At 44.9% G+C, this 17,890-nt stretch overlaps 1 protein-coding gene across 3 annotated transcripts in view; it reads left to right on the top strand.

Annotated features, from left to right (window-relative positions):
• Window positions 1–17,890, top strand: part of igsf9b (immunoglobulin superfamily, member 9b) — a 28,561-nt gene extending 10,671 nt beyond the window's left edge. For 2 of the 3 annotated variants that reach the window (XM_026187344.2, XM_026187340.2), the window contains exons 4-22: window positions 5,979–6,125; window positions 7,006–7,157; window positions 7,350–7,467; window positions 7,746–7,887; window positions 8,162–8,307; window positions 8,416–8,558; window positions 8,647–8,787; window positions 8,883–8,999; window positions 9,078–9,228; window positions 9,328–9,439; window positions 9,519–9,694; window positions 9,793–10,031; window positions 10,155–10,239; window positions 10,330–10,500; window positions 10,649–10,685; window positions 11,536–14,952; window positions 15,102–15,259; window positions 16,020–16,231; window positions 16,443–17,890. In XM_026187344.2, coding sequence (XP_026043129.2) covers window positions 5,979–6,125; window positions 7,006–7,157; window positions 7,350–7,467; window positions 7,746–7,887; window positions 8,162–8,307; window positions 8,416–8,558; window positions 8,647–8,787; window positions 8,883–8,999; window positions 9,078–9,228; window positions 9,328–9,439; window positions 9,519–9,694; window positions 9,793–10,031; window positions 10,155–10,239; window positions 10,330–10,500; window positions 10,649–10,685; window positions 11,536–14,952; window positions 15,102–15,259; window positions 16,020–16,219 — 5,852 coding nt within the window. In that variant the 3' untranslated portion in view covers window positions 16,220–16,231; window positions 16,443–17,890. The remainder of the gene's footprint in view (window positions 1–5,978; window positions 6,126–7,005; window positions 7,158–7,349; window positions 7,468–7,745; window positions 7,888–8,161; window positions 8,308–8,415; window positions 8,559–8,646; window positions 8,788–8,882; window positions 9,000–9,077; window positions 9,229–9,327; window positions 9,440–9,518; window positions 9,695–9,792; window positions 10,032–10,154; window positions 10,240–10,329; window positions 10,501–10,648; window positions 10,686–11,535; window positions 14,953–15,101; window positions 15,260–16,019; window positions 16,232–16,442) is intronic. The other variant, XM_026187345.2, reaches the window with a different exon arrangement.

Raw genomic sequence — 17,890 nt, 5'->3', positions numbered from 1 at the left:
TGGTATTTTTGAACTACTGGGGAGGGGAAGTTTGGATCAAACAATACCCTAAAAAGATAATCCGTCCAGAGCACGGTCCCTGTAATTACAGCTGGTGTTCAGTCTGTGTGTTTCCAGAGTGCAGTTATACTGCAGAGGAAAGGGGAAGGATGAGAATGGATGTGTTTTAGTGGAGGCAGTAAAGGGTGGGGGGGTGGGGCAGCTGAGCAATAACAAGGGGGGTACCAGTAACGCTGCTCACAAGGGGATTAGGAGTGTAGGTGGGGGCTTGGTGGTCTGATGACAGTGTTTTATTAGTATGCTGAGAGGTGACCCAGTAAGGGGAGATTGTTGTGCTGGAAGGAGGATGGATGAAGCAATCGGAATAATGGGAGTTTTCTTGCTGGAGCCCTATAATCCTGTCATTGTCTACCAGGGGACAAAAGACAAAAAAGGGGTATCACAACCTCCCATTGCTTTGCCAAAGCCAACAGGACTAGTAGGACACCCCAAATCCCATGCAGTCCCAACTAGGTCACAGAAATGTACAGAGAACCTCGCTGGATTTGTTATGTGAGGACATACAGGAGGTGCTCAGAGAATCAAGCTGCTGATTTAGAAACATGTTTTCAGCTTTGGACGACTCTAGAACCCCACTGAACATTTACAGCGGTCGAAGCACAAATCATGCTCCCACCCCCCAACCCCCAAAACATGCAATTGGACTAAATATGTTTAGCGGTCTTGTAGGCCGTTAACCATATTATTGTTTAGGAGCAGCCATCTGATACACATGCAGCCATAATGAAGTAAAGAATGCAGCAGAGACGTAGCTCAGAGTTCAAGAATGTTTAGGGGGTGTCTCCGTGTTTCTGGCAAATTCACCCGTTGCGTGTACTTGTCTGGTGCGGGCTTTTCCCCAGTCTGCATTAGATCCTCATACCTCCCCTCCCACTGAAGGCAGATGGCAGCATGTGAAGCGTGTCAGTGTTGTGGGTCTAATGTATTCTACTCTCAAATTAAAAATGTTGTGGGATTTCAGCTTTAACCACAAGACGGTGAAGTCGGCCACCATTTCCTGGTCTTTGTCTTGGCTTGTTTGAGGACAGGAACAGGATGATTTAATTTTAAGGATTAAGATCAAGAAACGGTTAAGAGATCAAGATAATGAATTATGGGGAAAGAATTACATTGTTGTTCAGTATTTGCAGCATAATGGCCACTTCCATTAGAGCTAAGTAAGGTATCAGACTTGAATTTGTAATACTAAATAAGTATTTAGTGAAGAAAAAGCACTACCAATGGGCTGTCTGCCCTTTGTCTGCTGCTTTGTGTCAAGCTCACTGAGGCTATTAACAATTTTAATCTGGGCAAGTTGTATCTCCATTTCCTTTTTCATCTCATTAAACCACCATCTTTTTGATAATGATATCAGGTGTCTCTAAGATTGCACTCTGCATTTGAGGAGTGTCCCAACTAGACACCAGCCTGTCCAGGTCTCAGAGACCATCTCTCGTGTCCTCTCGAGAGAATATCCAGTTCGTGCCGCTCACTCCTCTGCCTCTCTGTTTCACACACAGCATGCCATGGAGATCTGAACATTAGTCAGCTCAGAACAAAGAGCAAACAGCCAAATAAACTCTGACTGACACGCTGCTGTTATATTTGTTGAGACAATATGTTGGAGTCTTGCGGTGTCAGGATGGTTTACCGTTGCAAGTCTAGATCAAATACGTCCTGTGTGCTGAAGTAAATGAGTGGCGATTGTGAGCGTGGGGGGGGACTCTGACCTGAGGTTAGAAGGATAATAGGCAAACCCCGAGATCTCAGCAGGCCTCCATCACACTCTCAGTGTGACCTCGAACAGTGGAGAAGTTAAAGCCTGCATTTGTCACACACACACACGAGACAAGTTTTTATACCCGAGTATGTACAGACAGTCTTTCCCCTGATAAACTTATATGGAATTTCATATTAACTCACTGAGCTTTAGCAAACAACGCTCTGTTTGAGAACTCCAAAAGCAGAAAATAGATCACTGAAATGTGAAACTGAGGGCTCCATGATCTTCAACCAGTTTTTCCTGCTATAACTAGACCAGCGTGATGAACAGCAAACAATGACACAATAGAAGAAGAATACATAGCTGCAACTTGGGGATTTCATGTTCACGAGCTTAGAGCAGCAGGCCACCACAGAGGCCCTGTTACCTCATACCTTAGGTTAGGCAGCTAGGCACATATTAAATCTGTGAGATACAGTCCAAGGGCTTCAAACAGCTTCCATAAAGACTTGTAGGGGAATAGCTCAAGTAACCAATGCTCACTATAAGGAAAAACTTCAGCAAAATCTGGTTTTCTACCTGCAACTTTGCCTACAACAAGTTTGATATTCACAAATTATGGCATGTCTAACTGAACAACTTTAAAATTTAACAACTGGCAATTATTAACATCAGCGTTATCTCTTCCTGAACCGAAAACAGCTCAAGATCAACTTCTGCACTGGAAAACAGCCCAAATACATCTCACAGCACCGACCTACGGATTTTAATTTCAGAGATTTTAATATTAAAACTAATACTTTTTCTTTGCGATCATGTGTAAGAGCTAATGCCTGTGATAAGTTGAGTTCCCATTGTAGTGAAATTCAGCACGTGAGCCGTGTGTGCTCGCTCGGCCAGAGTTGGGCAGAACAAGAGGGACAGAGTTAACTGTAATCTATCTCACGACAAAGAGCTATTCATAAGAGGGTTTAACTGATTAGGGGGACAGGAGGATTGAAGAGAGAAATTTGGGGGAACGGGAGGGGTGAGCTGTCAGAGGCGGGGGGTCGGTCTCAGACTTATGATTGTATTCAAATCAAAACACGTCCCACAATGCACTTCTGCCCGGCTCTCTTATGCACATACGAGTAGACAAAGAAAAGCAGCGCTGGTGCTTCTCCAAACAGAATAATCTTTCTTCCTCACTCGCTATTGTCTGGCATAAAATTCACAGTACTCCATGCATTACTTTGTCAGTAACTTCCAGTGGGAACTCAAAAGGCTAAAAATCACATGTTGGTTCATTCTGCCGGAACAATTAAAACCTTGTGCCGAGGCTACGGTAGTCACAACAATAGGCAAAGAAAGTGCTGTGCATCATAAATGTAAGTGTGAAATATGATGTGTTGCACTGCAGAGGTTTCACTTGCAGAAAAAGATGCATTAATCTAAACAGGAGATCAGATCAGTGAGGTGAAGCCAGCTACCGGCCAGTGGCATGGCTATAAAAGAACAGTTGCGCCTAACCTGCCACCCACTAGGCGAGAACCTGACAGGCTAATATGAGCAGGGTGCGTTTCGGAGCTTCAAACAGCGCTGCTGGATTAGCGTTTCCATTTTCTTCCCATTGGCTGCACTGCAGAGCAGCTCAACCTGTTGGAAACAAGTGCTCATTTTAAGATAGACTGTAGCTGTCATGCGATTGCTGCTGGAGCAAAAACAGTGAGGAGGAAGAGGAAGAGGAGGAGGAGGGTTGAGATGAGATGGAGGAGCAGTTATGGTTTCAGCAATCCTCTCCCTGAGTGCCATAGAGCCTAATCATGTTTGTCTCTCGAGGACTCGCGGACATTGCGCTGATGTAGGACCAGGGAGAGTGATGAATGGCGTCTGTTGGAGCACAGAGGTCAGGAAGGTCAACCTCTCATTGGTTGCCTGTGGATTATTGATGAACCAAATTCGACTAACCTCTCTGTAACCTCTTGCTCAGTTCCTCTGGATTTAATAACAGGAAGTGTTTTTCACTGGTGTGGTTTATAATTTTCCCAGGTTTTGTATTCAGCTGTTGCAGAATATGTGCATTGTGTCTGAGAGAGAAAATCAGCCTTTCAGTGAACATCCTTAGGGTAGAGCACCTGCCGAGTGCCATCTGAGATTTCAGTTCACGTCCGAAGATGCAACATTCATATTTAAATAAAGCAACATTTGTCACGCAGCCTCCGTGTGTGCTCGGCCTCTTTTTGTGCTTCTCATTCATTTCTCTCACTCTTCCTTCTGCTCTTGGATGTGACACAAGATCCCCCGCCCCCTTCCAATTGTAATTTCTCAAATCTGTGACAGTACAATCCCCCCTCCCTCCGCTCGCATGATCGACCCGTGTTTGGCCGTGGCGTGTTTCTACAGCAACTGAATTCAAATCTAAACCTACAGCCCGTGCTTTTCTTGGTCTAGTCTCTATGGTAACCTGAGAGAATGGGGGGGGGGGGGGGGGGGGGGGGCTTCCATGTCTTTGTGGTGACGGATAAGAGGGAGGCTACGGGAAAGGGTTAAGTGTTCAGCAGTGAAACCCAAATTTCCCTGTGTAGACTCAGGGGGCAGGGCACTCAGATTTTGAAAATCAACATGTGTACACACCCACGTGTTTCTGCAAGATCAGTGCCCGGGGCAGACGGACACGTTATAGCACCAAATCAGATGGATTTTTTTAAGTATCCCATAAGGTGGAAGTCAAAAAGAGGATGATGCTGCGCCTTCTCTTGTCCTGCAGTTGCTGATTGCAGGTCTAATTAGAAAAAGTGGAAAAGGAAACAAGAAGCTCGGGAGAGGATCCTAAGGATCAGGATAGGAGAAAAAATACCCAAAGTTATCCTGTAGCTGTTATCATCTAGCCCTGCCCAGTTGTTTGAAAGATGCTGAGCTGAAATCAGAGGTATTCATTTTATGGAGCCTCTAAGTAACACTTGCCTGTCTTCCGGGAGGTCAGTCAATCATTAAACCTAGCTATTTAGCACAGCAACTGCCCCAGTCAGGAATGCAGGGTTAATTGTTAGCCATTGTTGCCTGTCTTTACTCTCAGTGTGTGTTTCACCCAGTCTTTAGGCCATATACAGAGTTAAATGACTTTCATAGCTGCCAGGCTCTCTCCAGACGCTGCTGTCTGGAGAGAGCTGATGTGAATAGTGACGATATTGTATTTCTTGCGATATTGTTGCTTCAGGGTTGCAGGGCATTCAACGATTCTGTCCTGTTGAGCTGGAGAAGATGATATCTATGCTGGCTGCTACTTTTCTTTTTTTTTTGCAATGCTTTACTATTATTACTTTGCAGAGATGATTGATTATGACACTTTATCTAAGCAACATGTTAGGAGCAAGCAAGAATTACAGGACGCTGGACACTGATGGGTCACTGTTTACTTTCAAACTGCTTTGGCAGGGCCTGGTATGAGCAACGTGTGTGTTTCCTTCCTGCACGCATCCTCCTGTCTTTTAAAACTCTGTGATTGAAGGGCAAGAAAAGAGTTCATTGAGAGACTGAATAAAAGGAGGGGGTGTACCCTGAAACCAGGCTGCAGTCACCAGGCAACCAGCAGATCAAGTTTCAAAGCCTGACAAGGAGTTGTAAGAAGTACAGAGAAGAGGAGAGGGAGCAGAGCAGGGGCTGTGTGTGACAGGAAAATGTGTGTGCGTGCTTGTGCGTGGATCCATCTGCCTTTTAATGGCGTTCACACACGAGTTCAGAACGTGCATCTGCCAGGCCCTTACATTGTTTACTACTGTCCATTGCCCCTGCCTAACAAAAAACGGCTTATTTTTATCACACACTGCGGTGGGTTTCTCCTTTAAGCTTAAACTGCATTCAAGTATTCCTGGCATACTCATCTTAGCTCTCCACTTCACCAACCAAACCCTAAATGACAGGACAAAATCTGTCATCTTGCACATCGTTATAATCATCACTGTAGTGATTAGTGTCTTTCAACTCTGTCTCAGGGCCACTGACTTCTCATCACTTGAGCTGCAAATTTTCTTAATTATTGGTTTTGTTACTCGCTGCAAACATTCGAGCTACAGTTGCTCTTCGCACTGTTCGTGGGTGTGTCTGTGACTTTGATCGTGCCCATTGTGACACTGGGTCCTGAGCATGATAAGCCCTTTCCTGCATATGCTGACTCTGCCTGTCTGCTTGCGTGTATGTGCTGACTCTTTCTCTGTCCCCCTCACCCCTCCTCTCACAGGCCGTGTGTCTCTGACCCGGGGCGCCTCTCTGCTGATAGAACGGCTGACCCTGGAGGACGAAGGCTGGTTCGAATGCCGCATCCTGCTCCTGGAGAGCAAAACCGACGACTTTCGAAATGGCACATGGACCTTCCTCTCCATCACAGGTGCAGCACCGCAGGGTTTTGGGGACTCGAGAGCTGCTCCTTTCGTTGCTCATCACTGGCACTGTCCTTATTTAGAACAGCTACAGCATGGGGCCTGGCTTGGACTCTGAAGGCCCTGGCAAGCTGAATAGTGTTATTCCAGTGTATGAAGAGGTTCTAAGTGACATACCTTGCACCCAGTAATCACATCATGTCTGTCTGTGCCTAGCCTGCTGTGCAGTAAGGCTGGCTTTTAGAATGGCACTGTATCCTTGGTTTGTGTTTTACATGCAAAAAGCTTTTAACCCACGTACATCTCCGGCTCTCTCACCTGCACTGGTTATGTTGTGGAACACTTAGAAGTTAAAATGAAAGTGTGACGTGAGTATTAGATATGATTGTAAGCCTACATCAGGATCGACGTCAAGGCTTATTTTTGGAACACAACAGTGTTGCATTGTGCATAAATTGGAATCTGTTTAGAGTATTAGACACTGACAGTGATGATATTTTTAATGCAGAGATTGCATATATTTTTCAGCATGGCAGTGTTGTGTAGACATATGTGCCTCTGTCTGCCAGTTGGGCGCTTACTAGTTATTGTGCTACAATTACAACGTGTCTAGCTAAATATATTCACAGTAACTTATGAAAATCTCTCCTTGTCGCCACTTCATATCCATGCCTGTCTCCACACACTTGTCAGAGCCTGAAATGACTTACCACTGAGTTCTAATGTAGTTTTAGAGGAGCCACAGGTGGTACTTCTAAACCACAGCAAATCATATCTGTTCCTTTGGATTAGCTGTTGGAGTAGTTCTCCATTTTAAAGTTCCTTTATGTGTCCTTTATGAGTATGTGGATGAAAATAAGTGGTCTATTTGATCTGTCTTTGTTTCAGCTCCACCCGTGTTTATTAAGACACCGCCAACTTTTGTGGAGGTTCTGCTCGGTGACTCGCTGACTCTCAGCTGTGGAGCCCATGGCAACCCTCGACCAACTGTCGTCTGGCATAAAGACGAGAGCCTAATTGAGAAACATGAGAAAATAAAAGTGAGGGGGATTAACAGATGGCATTTTCAGTATTCTAATTAAATACTTAATAATTAGCATTTTCTGCAGGAGTTGCAGCTTTGATTTTTCTTTGAAGCAACCTGCTTTGTTGTTCTCTTCATCTCTGCCTCATAGTCTTCCTCTCCCGTTCCATCTTTGTCTTTGATCGTCTTTACCTTGGCCTCTTTTCAGGTGCTCAATGGTAGCTTGTCTTTGGCCTCTGTCACACGAAATATTTCTGGAGTTTATAAATGTCACGTGTCCAACTCAGAGGGGAACCTCACCCACTACACGCAGCTGCAGGTCAAAGGTCAGTGTTTAACTATAAGTCATTGTAGACAGGTGTAATCTCTGCCTACCTCACGATAAGCAACAGCACAAATCATGTTTAGTGAAATTGTCAATGTATATTTTTTTACAACACTTAAACATGCTGCTTAAACCATGGATAAATATAATAGTGTATAGTGCCACCTACAGTCTTTTCCTTGCATTGCAGCAATTTAACAATTAAAAAAAAAAGTTCTCCCGCCATCATCAGTTGTCCATTAATTCTGGTCATTCTCGTCTGTCTTGTGCTTTGTACAGGCCCTCCAATCATCCTCATTTCCCCAGAGGACACCACTCTCAACATGTCCCAGGATGCAGTTCTGCAGTGTCAGGCTGATGCCTACCCATCAAACCTGACATATGAATGGTTGAAGCAAGGACAGAATGTTTACCATATTGAGTGAGTCCATCATTTCAAAATATCCATTAATATTTTTAAAACAGCCCCTCGGACAGATTGGCGACCTGTCTACGGTGTTCCCCGCCTCTCGCCCTATGGCAGCTGGATAGGCGCCATCCCCCTGTGACCCTAAATTGGTTAAGCAGAAGAAAACGGATGGATGGGTCTCAATGCAGAACCTTTTAAAATTAATAATATTTTAGTTGCTTCAGCAAAGTGTTTTTGTGTCAGTTATTTTGAACGCCTCTTCAAATGTTTATCTTTTTGGTTTCAGATCACTTAAGTCTCGAGTGAAGGTTTTGGTGGATGGAACACTTCTTATCCCTAATCTCATCCCGGAAGATGCTGGAAACTACACCTGTATCCCAACAAATGGGATACTGAGCCCACCCTCAGCCTCTGCCCATCTGAAAGTTAAACGTTAGTCTCTTATCCTGCTGGCATTTTTGTGGTTGCACTTACCAGCGTTCCCTGTGAAATGAGCACTGTAGTAATTTTTTGTGAGTGATTTTTCTTCTGTCATTTTAGATCCTGCGCGTGTAGGCCGAATGCTGCGGGAAACATATTTGCCCGTAGGCATGGAGGGGGTCATTGTCTGTCCTGTCCAAGCCGATCCCCCTGTGCTGTACGTCAACTGGACCAAAGACGGGAACGTTTTAAATCCTGATAATGTAAGTCATGCGCCATGAAATTGAAATGTTTCACTGAGTAGAGATTTTCACCAAAGGGAGTTTGGAATCAATCTTTGTACCTATCCAGTACCCAGGTTGGATGGTGAACTCAGAGGGCTCAGTATTTATAGCGACAGCCAATGACAATGCTGTGGGTATGTACACCTGTACGCCTTATAACAGCTATGGCACCATGGGGCAGTCTGAACCCACCCGTGTCATCTTAAAGGTAAGGCTGTTGTTCTCAACTCAAGTCTTTAGTATCAGGAAGATGATGCACACTAATTAACGGGCAAAAGTAAAAAGGCTCTTTCCGTCCTCCAGGACCCACCATCGTTCCGCGTGCCTCCTCGACCTGAGTATTTCCAGGAGGTGGGCCGGGAGTTGATCATCCCCTGTGAAGCCAGTGGAGACCCTGCTCCAAACGTGACATGGAGCAAGGTACGGGAAATTCTCACGGATGCAGCAACGCGTACGTATTAATTCCTTATTTTAACTAATCTGTGTCCTCCCTCACAGATTGGCCCTACGCCTCGCTCCCCATACACTGTGTTGGCTAACGGCTCCCTCCTGCTGCAGCCAGTTAGTAAAGATCACCACGGGGGTTGGGAGTGCCTGGCCACTAATCGTGTAGCCACTGTCAGTGCAGGCACAGTGGTCATGGTGCTGGGTGAGTGATCAACCGCATCTCTGCAATAAATATGTGACTCCTGCATTCACTGAATTCAAGTGTACTGCCAGCAGTTCAAAGTGACGTTCTCCTCCTCAGGCACCAGCCCTCACGCTGTGTCCTCAGTGTTTGTCACCACAGAGGTGAACCAGGCAAACGTGTCCTGGGTGCCAGGCTTTGATGGTGGATTCACCCAGAAATTCACTGTCTGGTCAGTGACATAAAATACATAAAATATCACACAATAGTTAGATCCATTTTTTTTTTTGACTGTTTTGTTTTTCTTCCAGGGTCAAGCAGGCATCCAGGGGGAAACATGAATGGGCGTCTTTGCCAGTGCCAACATCTAAAAACTACCTGCTGGTGACTGGGCTACTTGCCGCCACTGGCTATCAGTTCAGCGTCCTACCTCAGAATAAGCTCGGCTCTGGACCTTTCAGCGAAATTATAACTGTGCGAACTCAAGGTTTGTACAACTGAACTTATGCTTTGGGTTTGATTACCTCTTACACTTTTTACTACGAGTATTTATAAGTATTAACTTATACTTTGCTTTCTTACCAGCTGTGCCAACAGAAGCTCCTACAGCTGTCACCACTCTCCCAATTCTGGATCCTCCCATATTCCTGTCAGCCAACCGGACCGAGCAAGGCGTTCTGCTGCGATGGTTTCCTCCCGAAGCTCCATTTTCTCCACTGACAGGTTATGTACTGCAGGCCCGCAGGGATCAGGGGCAGTGGGTCATCCTCACCAGCAACATCAGCGCCAATCAGAGTGACCTGCTTGTTCAGGGACTGCTGAGGGTAAGTTCTTATACTTAATTGTTTTATATGAAATTAAAGTTATACTGATTTTTTATGAAAAGCCACTCTTTAAATGAGTGCTAGTTTATGTCTATAATAAAAATCCTGATCCGTCTCTCTCAGGACTCGAATTATGATCTGAGGCTTATGTCTCGCTGCAATAAAGTGCTCAGTGAGCCCAGCGAGTCTGTCAATGTATCCACCATCGGTATGTGGCTTTGTACAAATTACTAAAAGCATTACACCCCTCAAGTTGATAACTGCTGGAATTAGTGGCCTCTGACTGGTCTGATTACAGGGATGGAGGTTTACCCCCTGCGCCCAAGTCTCTTGGAGGTTATCCCTGAGCCGCTGTTGGCTGGTGTGTTAGCTGGAGTGTGCTTCCTGTTTGTGGCCATCGTTCTGTCTTTGGTGACAGCATGCTACATGAGTCAGAGGAGACAGCGCCGGCGCAGGAAGAGAAGACAAGGTAAAGTGTGATTTAATCATACAAACACAAGTTTTAAATTTGAAAGTTTGAGCACGTATACTTTTCCCAAGTTTAAGTTAATTATATGATTTGAGAGTTTCATCCGTGCTGGTGTCTGATATTTTTTCCTTTCCTTACATTTTGGCAGATCTGCCATCTGCACTTCAGAAGAGCACATCTCAAGAGTAAGTGTAGGAATCCCCCTATTTATATTGTATTTTCATTTCATTTCATTTCATTTTTATTTATTTCACACTTGGTACTACAAATCAAACAACAACCACATCTTCTGTCAACAAAACACAACAACCATGTGTGAAAAGGAGCAGGAAGAAGAAAATATTCTTATTAAACCCTGCCCCCTATCTACCATCGAACTTATATCACCGGTGGGCACCAAAAATCAGGAACAAACTAATATTGACATTTCTCTCCGGTCGAATCCCAAACCAACATCACATTCATTCGCATTCTTCATACTGAGTTATCGTTTTAAACATATAACACTTTTTAAAACATTGTAAATTTATACAATTCTTTAAATTATAATGAAGTGAATTCCACAGTCTTATACCCCTAACCGTTGTGCTCATTAATCTTTGTGTAGTCCTGGCTAACTGATGTTTAAAATAAAATTTCCTTCTATTCTCTTCTCCCCTTGAACACATCAAAAATACTCTTTGTAACTTAAAAGGCAAAATATTATTTTTAGCCTTAAACATAATTAATAATGTCCGTAATTTCACTAAATCTCCTAATTTTAATAATTTTGATTCTATAAATAATTTGTTTGTATGTTCTCTATATTTAACATTATAAATTATTATGAAGTATTTGAAATAGACCACATGCAGTAATATTTATTTATGGTGCTGTTGTAAAGCTTATTTTCTAATTGATATATGATTATTATGTGCATGTGATAAAACGGTAAAGGCAGCTATTTTTATTCTCTGTTACCACGGAAGAAGCTGAGCACAATCTTCAGCTTTAATCAACTTTAACAGCAATTTATTTCCTGTCTGACTTTCTCAGAGTTCGCTCACCCCCTCGCACTCCAGACAGTGTCCTGAAGCTGAAGCTGTGTCCACCACTTCCTTTCTTTCCCAACTCGTCCTGCTCACAGTCCGATCGATCCTCGTTTGACAGGGGAAGTCACGGCGAATACCACGACCAACGGAAGCAACTCTTGTCCAATTCTTCTCCGCCACCTCATTACACACTCTTTGAGAGTCACCTGGGGTCTCAGGCGCCCTCACCAAGTGCTCTGGAGTCCATTTCCAGAGGTCCGGATGGACGCTTCATTGTCCAGCCACTGCCAGAGGGTTCTAGTCCCTCGAATAGAAAACATTTAAAGAAGACTGTCCTACAAAGTAATGGTGGAGCTGGTGGGGCAAGTGGCTCAGGAAGCAGCAGGACATCCTTTAGGGACTCTGCAAAGTCGAGCATTTTAAGCTCAGAGAAAGATGAGAGGAAGGATTCTCCTCTCACGGTGGATGTCCCGGAGCTGAGCAGGCCTCCTTCCTCCCCTGGAAGAGTACGGGCCATGGCCAGAAACTTCTCCCGTCATGGCTGCTTTTATTCTGATGACGAGCAAAGCTCAGAGGCTCTTTTAGAAAGAGCCAGCTTTTATTCAGACAACAGTGAGAAGAAATCCAGTGATCCTCTGAGGAGGTATCGCATGACAGGACACACAGAAGACCTGCTGCCCTCCTTTGGAAGGAGGACAAAGCTTCTGGATAGAGACACAGACAGGCCGCAGCCTTCAAGCTATGAGCCTATGGAGAGTCAGTTGACTAATAACAGCACCTTAGTCTCACAACTTGACAGTGAGCTGGAGAGGGATAACATTAACAAGTGTGTCCAGCTGGCAAAAGAGAGGGAAGAAATGGAGAGAGAGCTAAAGAGCTATACAGCTGAGCAAAGAAGTCGAAATCGTGGGAGAGATGAACATCAGACTAATAAAACAGAAAGTCCTCAGAGGGATGAGCCTGAGTCAGAAGAAGAACCTGTATGGAAACCACAAGATGTTAGTATCAGACAGAAACATAGGCCTTTGGGTCAAACAAGTCGCGTGTCTGACTATAGGAGAGCGTGCTACTTTGGCAACACAAGCAGTCCCATGGACCGGCTCCCCATGTCTCGCATTCAGTGGGACATTAGCCCTGTAACATCTGTGACCAGCCTTATTCCTGTACAGACTCCTCAGGAGACCGCATCGCCCAGGCCACGGCGTCCTCGCCTCTGTAGAGAAACCACCGAGGACTCGCTTGCTGTTGATTCATCACGGTCTCCGGTCACCCAGAACACCTCTCTCCCCACAATCTCCCCTGATGTTACCAGTGAACCCCCTTCTATGTGTGTCGACGAACCAGATCGAGCGCGGTCACTGAGTCCTCAGGGAAATCCTGATATATACATGAAGTCCATCAATGAGCAGGACATAATGGAAAAGACACAGCATGAAGATATTGCAGGACGGAGGTCAAGGCATTCGTATGCTTATGGAGGCACTCATCTCTGGGAGACAGCTGCCAAAAGTCCTTCATTAATGAGTGAGAGGCCTGAAAGTTCAGCTTCTTCACCTTGTAATCAGCCTGAGAGACCTGCAGACACAGACTACACATCCACAAGGGATCCCAGTACCTCCAGTTACTCTACTTTGCCTTATGAGCATCACAAAGTGGGGCCAAAGGCTAAAGGGAGAGAGACTCCAGTCCAGGATGACCGACGAAGTCCAGGATTTTACTCTGACTTAGAGAAAGAAGGAATCCGAGCACGCTCCCGGAGGAGCGACAGATGCCTTTTCTCTGACAGCCCTAGCCCCATATCATCCTTAACTCTCGTGGAAGAAGCCGAGAGCGACCAGTCTCAATTTTCTGTCCCCAGAATGTCAGACTCCTTCAAGGCCAAGCCCACAGCTCAATCTCCCAAAATGTCCCCACTCCAGACAAGTGCAATTCTCGAGTATCTGAGCCTTCCTGGTTTTATTGAAATGAGTGTGGATGAGCCTGTGGAAGAAGTCACAGACAGCAAAGGGGAAAACTCAGAACTAAAGCCAGAAAAATCAGTGGTGGCTAAACCTGATGTAGTTCCTAAAAACTGGGAGGTTCATGTTCAGGAAAACCGTGAAACTGGCTCAAACCAAGAAGCGGTTTGCTTTAAACAAACTCATTCTGCAGGCGCTGCTGAGGCCAGCTTTGACACTAGTAAAAAACAAGATTATGGACGTTCCCGCCATGGGGAAGCTAGAGTAAGATTTCCTGATGACCCAAAACCATTCTCACCCGGCCCAGAAAAAACTAGCAAGCAGCTCTATGATGAGAAAACAAAGATTCAGGTTGGAAATAAGAGCACATACAGGCCCGAATTCAGACTTGGGTCCAGGTCAGCTCACACCTTGTACAGTGCAGCTAAAGGCATGGCGGATATAGTGTCAAAACACTCGCAGAGTTTTGTAGACAGTAGTGAGTCTTTATCAGAGCAATCCCAAAGACAAGCTTCTCAGGGCAGCAGGACTAATAACATTGTATCGCGTATAAATCAAGCCCCTGTGCCATTTCTAAAGAAATCCTTAAGCATAGGTCCCTGCAGGACTCTTTCAGGTATGGGACAGCCTCGTCCTTTTCTAAAGAAATCTATCAGCCTGGGCCCACAGAGGTGGGAGCACTTTGAGAGCCCAAGGACTTATATTTCTGAGAGATGCTACTGGGATGAATTCCCAAACCCAGACGTCAGGGTGAAGTCCTATAGTTTGGGTCGCACACCGCCTTCCCTCCCCAGGCCAGGCCCCTCCTGGAGGGAGTATGTCCCGTTCAGGCGCCCCAGCATGGGCAGCTTAGAGAGGCCTCATCACGCACAAAGATCTTTAGCTAGTCCTTCCTACCTCACGCCTGCTGCGTATCTACCCAGACAAACCTCAGTCTCCCCACTGATGGAACCCTCCGATCCACGACGGCAAGCTACCGTTTTCCCAGAATCCTCCAGATGGTCCCCCACTTATCCTGAAGCTCTGAGGTCTGTCCAACATAAATATGTCCCCATGCCCTCCTCTATCCCCATCCCCCACTACCAGCACCAGCACTGGGCAGGATCCAGAGGGGATGGCCTGAAACCCATGGACTCAAGGAGAGGTCCTCCGAGGTCCTACCTGCCCAGGGGCATTAGCTGGCCCTCACCTTACTACGCCCCTTTCCCACCACGAGAGGGAGAGATCTACAGGCATCCTGACAGGATGATGGGGAGGGGAGGGGAGACCGAGATCCGGGAAGGCAGAGAAATCAGGGAGGGGGGCAGGGCCAGTTATGCCAGTCAGAGCAGTGGTAGAGGGAGTGCTGGACTCTTCCGGCAGTCCCTGTCCATCACTCCCACGCTGCTCAGCTCCCCAGAAACCACAGAGGAAAATGAGCGTCACAGAGCTGACATGGATTTGCCTGAGAGGAGAGCGAAAAGGTGAAACACCGTCACACCTGAAAAAGCAAAACAAACTGGAGCGTCCTCACGGCTGAAGGACTTCTTTCTGTTGCCAAAATAACATTAATATTGTCATTTTACTTGTTGGTAATTGCTTTTATTCTTACCACCTTGTTTTGTGTGTCTAGAAGGAACACATCAGTAGATGAGAGTTATGAGTGGGACTCTGCTGATGCCTGTGTGGACTCTGAGGTCCTGGAGGCCACAAAGTTTGATCAGTCACAAACAGGTTTACAGAGAGGCAGTCGGGATCAAGCCGGTGGCCTCCAGGATCAGCGGTTCAAAGGTGACTATTTCTGTTACTTTTCTTCTTTATGTTGCATGTTTCCTTATGAGTGAAATGCTTAGGCAGGATTCACACGGATGTGTTTCATGCTTCGGTGCTCTCACTTTTCATGCACTTTGATATTACCCCGACTAATTTGCTAGTTACATTAAATCTGGTGACATCACATGTTGCCAAACTAATTATGGATCCATTGCTTTGCTTTTGAAATGCCAGTGCAGGCGTCACATCACATTTATTCCGATTTTCCAGAAATCGTGTTAGGAAAATATCCTGAGAGAGCGATGTGCCCGTTTGTGCAGTTCATCGTCAACAAAAAGAAGAAGTCCATCATTGTATTGAATAATTAACCTCACCTGCAACCACTTGTGGCAGATGACTCAGCCAGGTGGAGGTTTCTTCCTGTTAAAAGGGAGTTTTTCTTTCCCACTGTCACCAAGTAGTTTTTCACAGGGGTCATGAGATTTTTGGGGTTTCTCTCTATTATTATAGTGTTTTTATCTTACAATATAAAACGTCTTAAGGCGATTATTGTTGTGAATTGGCACTATCTAAATAAAAGTGAATAGAACAAAGTTTATAAGAGCCAGCTGGGAAACAACCACCGTCAAGCACTGAAGCAGCATATCCATGTGAATCCTGCCTTACAGTGATGGCTGCATGTGTTCATCCTGTGCCCTCGTGCTGTGATTATTGTGAGCTTGTCCCATGACATGCCCATCCATGCATTTCCTGTGCCTCACCTCACCCACCCCCCCAGGCCCGTCTCCCTCAGTCAGCCCGCCAGTTTTCAATCCACCTCGATGCCAGTTCAGCCGCTCTCTAAGTGAAGCACGTTTCAACGCTCTCCGCCTGGAGTACGAAGAGTACAGGCGTGCTCAGGAATCCATCTGTTCCCGTGAGCCCTGCGTCACCCCTGGCCACGATTCAGACTCTGACTCCAGCTCAGCACTGCTCTAGCAGCTTAACTCGGTCCGTTATTCTGCCTGCCCTCTCGCCTTCTTCCTCCTTTCTCCACCTCTCACTGGTCGCCTTGCTTGCACCATCTTCTTGCCTGCTTTCATATCATTGATGTGCAGTGAAGTTGTGCTTGATTAAAACGTTCTGATTATATTTAAATTCCTTTAACCTGGCCCTTCAAGGTTCGTGTAATGCTAAACTCCTGTGTTTTTGTCTTTCACAGGTACCTCTAAGGGAGATATCAAATAGCAGTTTTAATGAATTAACGACAGCGCTGTGGTCACCACACAGTCACACCTCACTGGAGCTTTGTTATGTGAATCCTCTTTTAAAATGGACATTGCTCATCAAATGTAAGACAGCAACTCTTCGGTTGTTTTTGGATTGCATATTCTTTTTCTTGTCTTGTTGTTCCATTGTGCTTTGCATAATGAAGCTGAAAAGGAATTATTTATTTTTCTTACAAAGTGCGTGCAGCTGTGTTTGAGGTTTTATTTTGTAATCTTGACAATCAGGCCCAAAGGAATGAAAAGTTTAGGGAGGCTTAAAATTTTTTTTACAGTCCACAGCTCAGAAAGACCTGCTTTATAAAAGCAACAGCCTGCTACGTATTTGGACTGTTTAAGACGCTCCTTTAGTTAAAAAAAAAAAAGGGGGAAGTTTGAGCAGTGTCTGTGTCTCTAATGTCGCCTGTGATACCAATCAAACAGCACTAAAAACAGTTTCTTCCCACTCCCACTTAATGAGACTAAGTACTTAAACAATAATAATAGTACTTGCAGTTTAAATAATGCTAAGGCTTCCTGCAATTTGTGTTACTGATCCTTTACAAGAATTTGCTCACTTCCTGCTATGACTCGCCCTTTGGTTGCCTAAAATTATGTGTCCCACATATTATCTGTCCCAGTAACATCCTCCCATTGAGCTCTTATTAATCAGTTCACCTAAAATCTTGCCCCTGTATTTGTTAAAAATGTATAAATGTTTATATATAGTTTATTGTGAATGATTGAATGTTGTATTGTGTACAGTCCCCTTCAAAGAAAAACGCTTCTTTACTCCACCTGAGTCAGTCAGACTTTACCTCTGCGATTTATGAATAACAGATACTGTAACACTTGATAAGATACACAGGGAAATTTATTTTTGCCTTATTTTATTCACATCACCCTGAATGACAGTGGAGAGGTTTCGAGTGGCGGGATGTATTCAAACAAAAACCGGAGGATTCACACTGATCGAACACCTTCTCCTCACACAATGAGTATTTGTGTATATTTATTGAAGCGACTTACGATATGCAACGATGTTTACAATTCACATCCTCGATGTGAAGGCAGCACTGTGAATATTTCATCGACTTCTGATTCTGTATTTGAAGTCTGTTATGAATTTTGTGCCCGTTTTTTTGTTTGTTTTGGGTTTTTTTTTTACCGAACAGAAGACGCTTTTGTACATCACCTGACAAACAGAGATCTAAAGAATATCTTTGTAGCTATAGTTTGGGATTTGTACTATATTTACTTTCCTAACCCAGATGAAAATGCATTTCTGACGATGGCTTTGGAAGCTCTGTATAAACTGGAAATTTTTATATCTTACCACCTGGCTGTTTTTTGTCATTTTTATATGTTTGTAATGAATAAATTGTTTTATTCAGAATGCATCAGA

This window comes from Astatotilapia calliptera, chromosome 12, assembly GCF_964374335.1.
Source record: "Astatotilapia calliptera chromosome 12, fAstCal68.1, whole genome shotgun sequence".
Taxonomy (NCBI): Eukaryota; Metazoa; Chordata; class Actinopteri; order Cichliformes; family Cichlidae; genus Astatotilapia; species Astatotilapia calliptera.
Note: the sequence above shows the minus strand (reverse complement) of the source record. Positions and strands in the feature narration are given on the sequence as shown.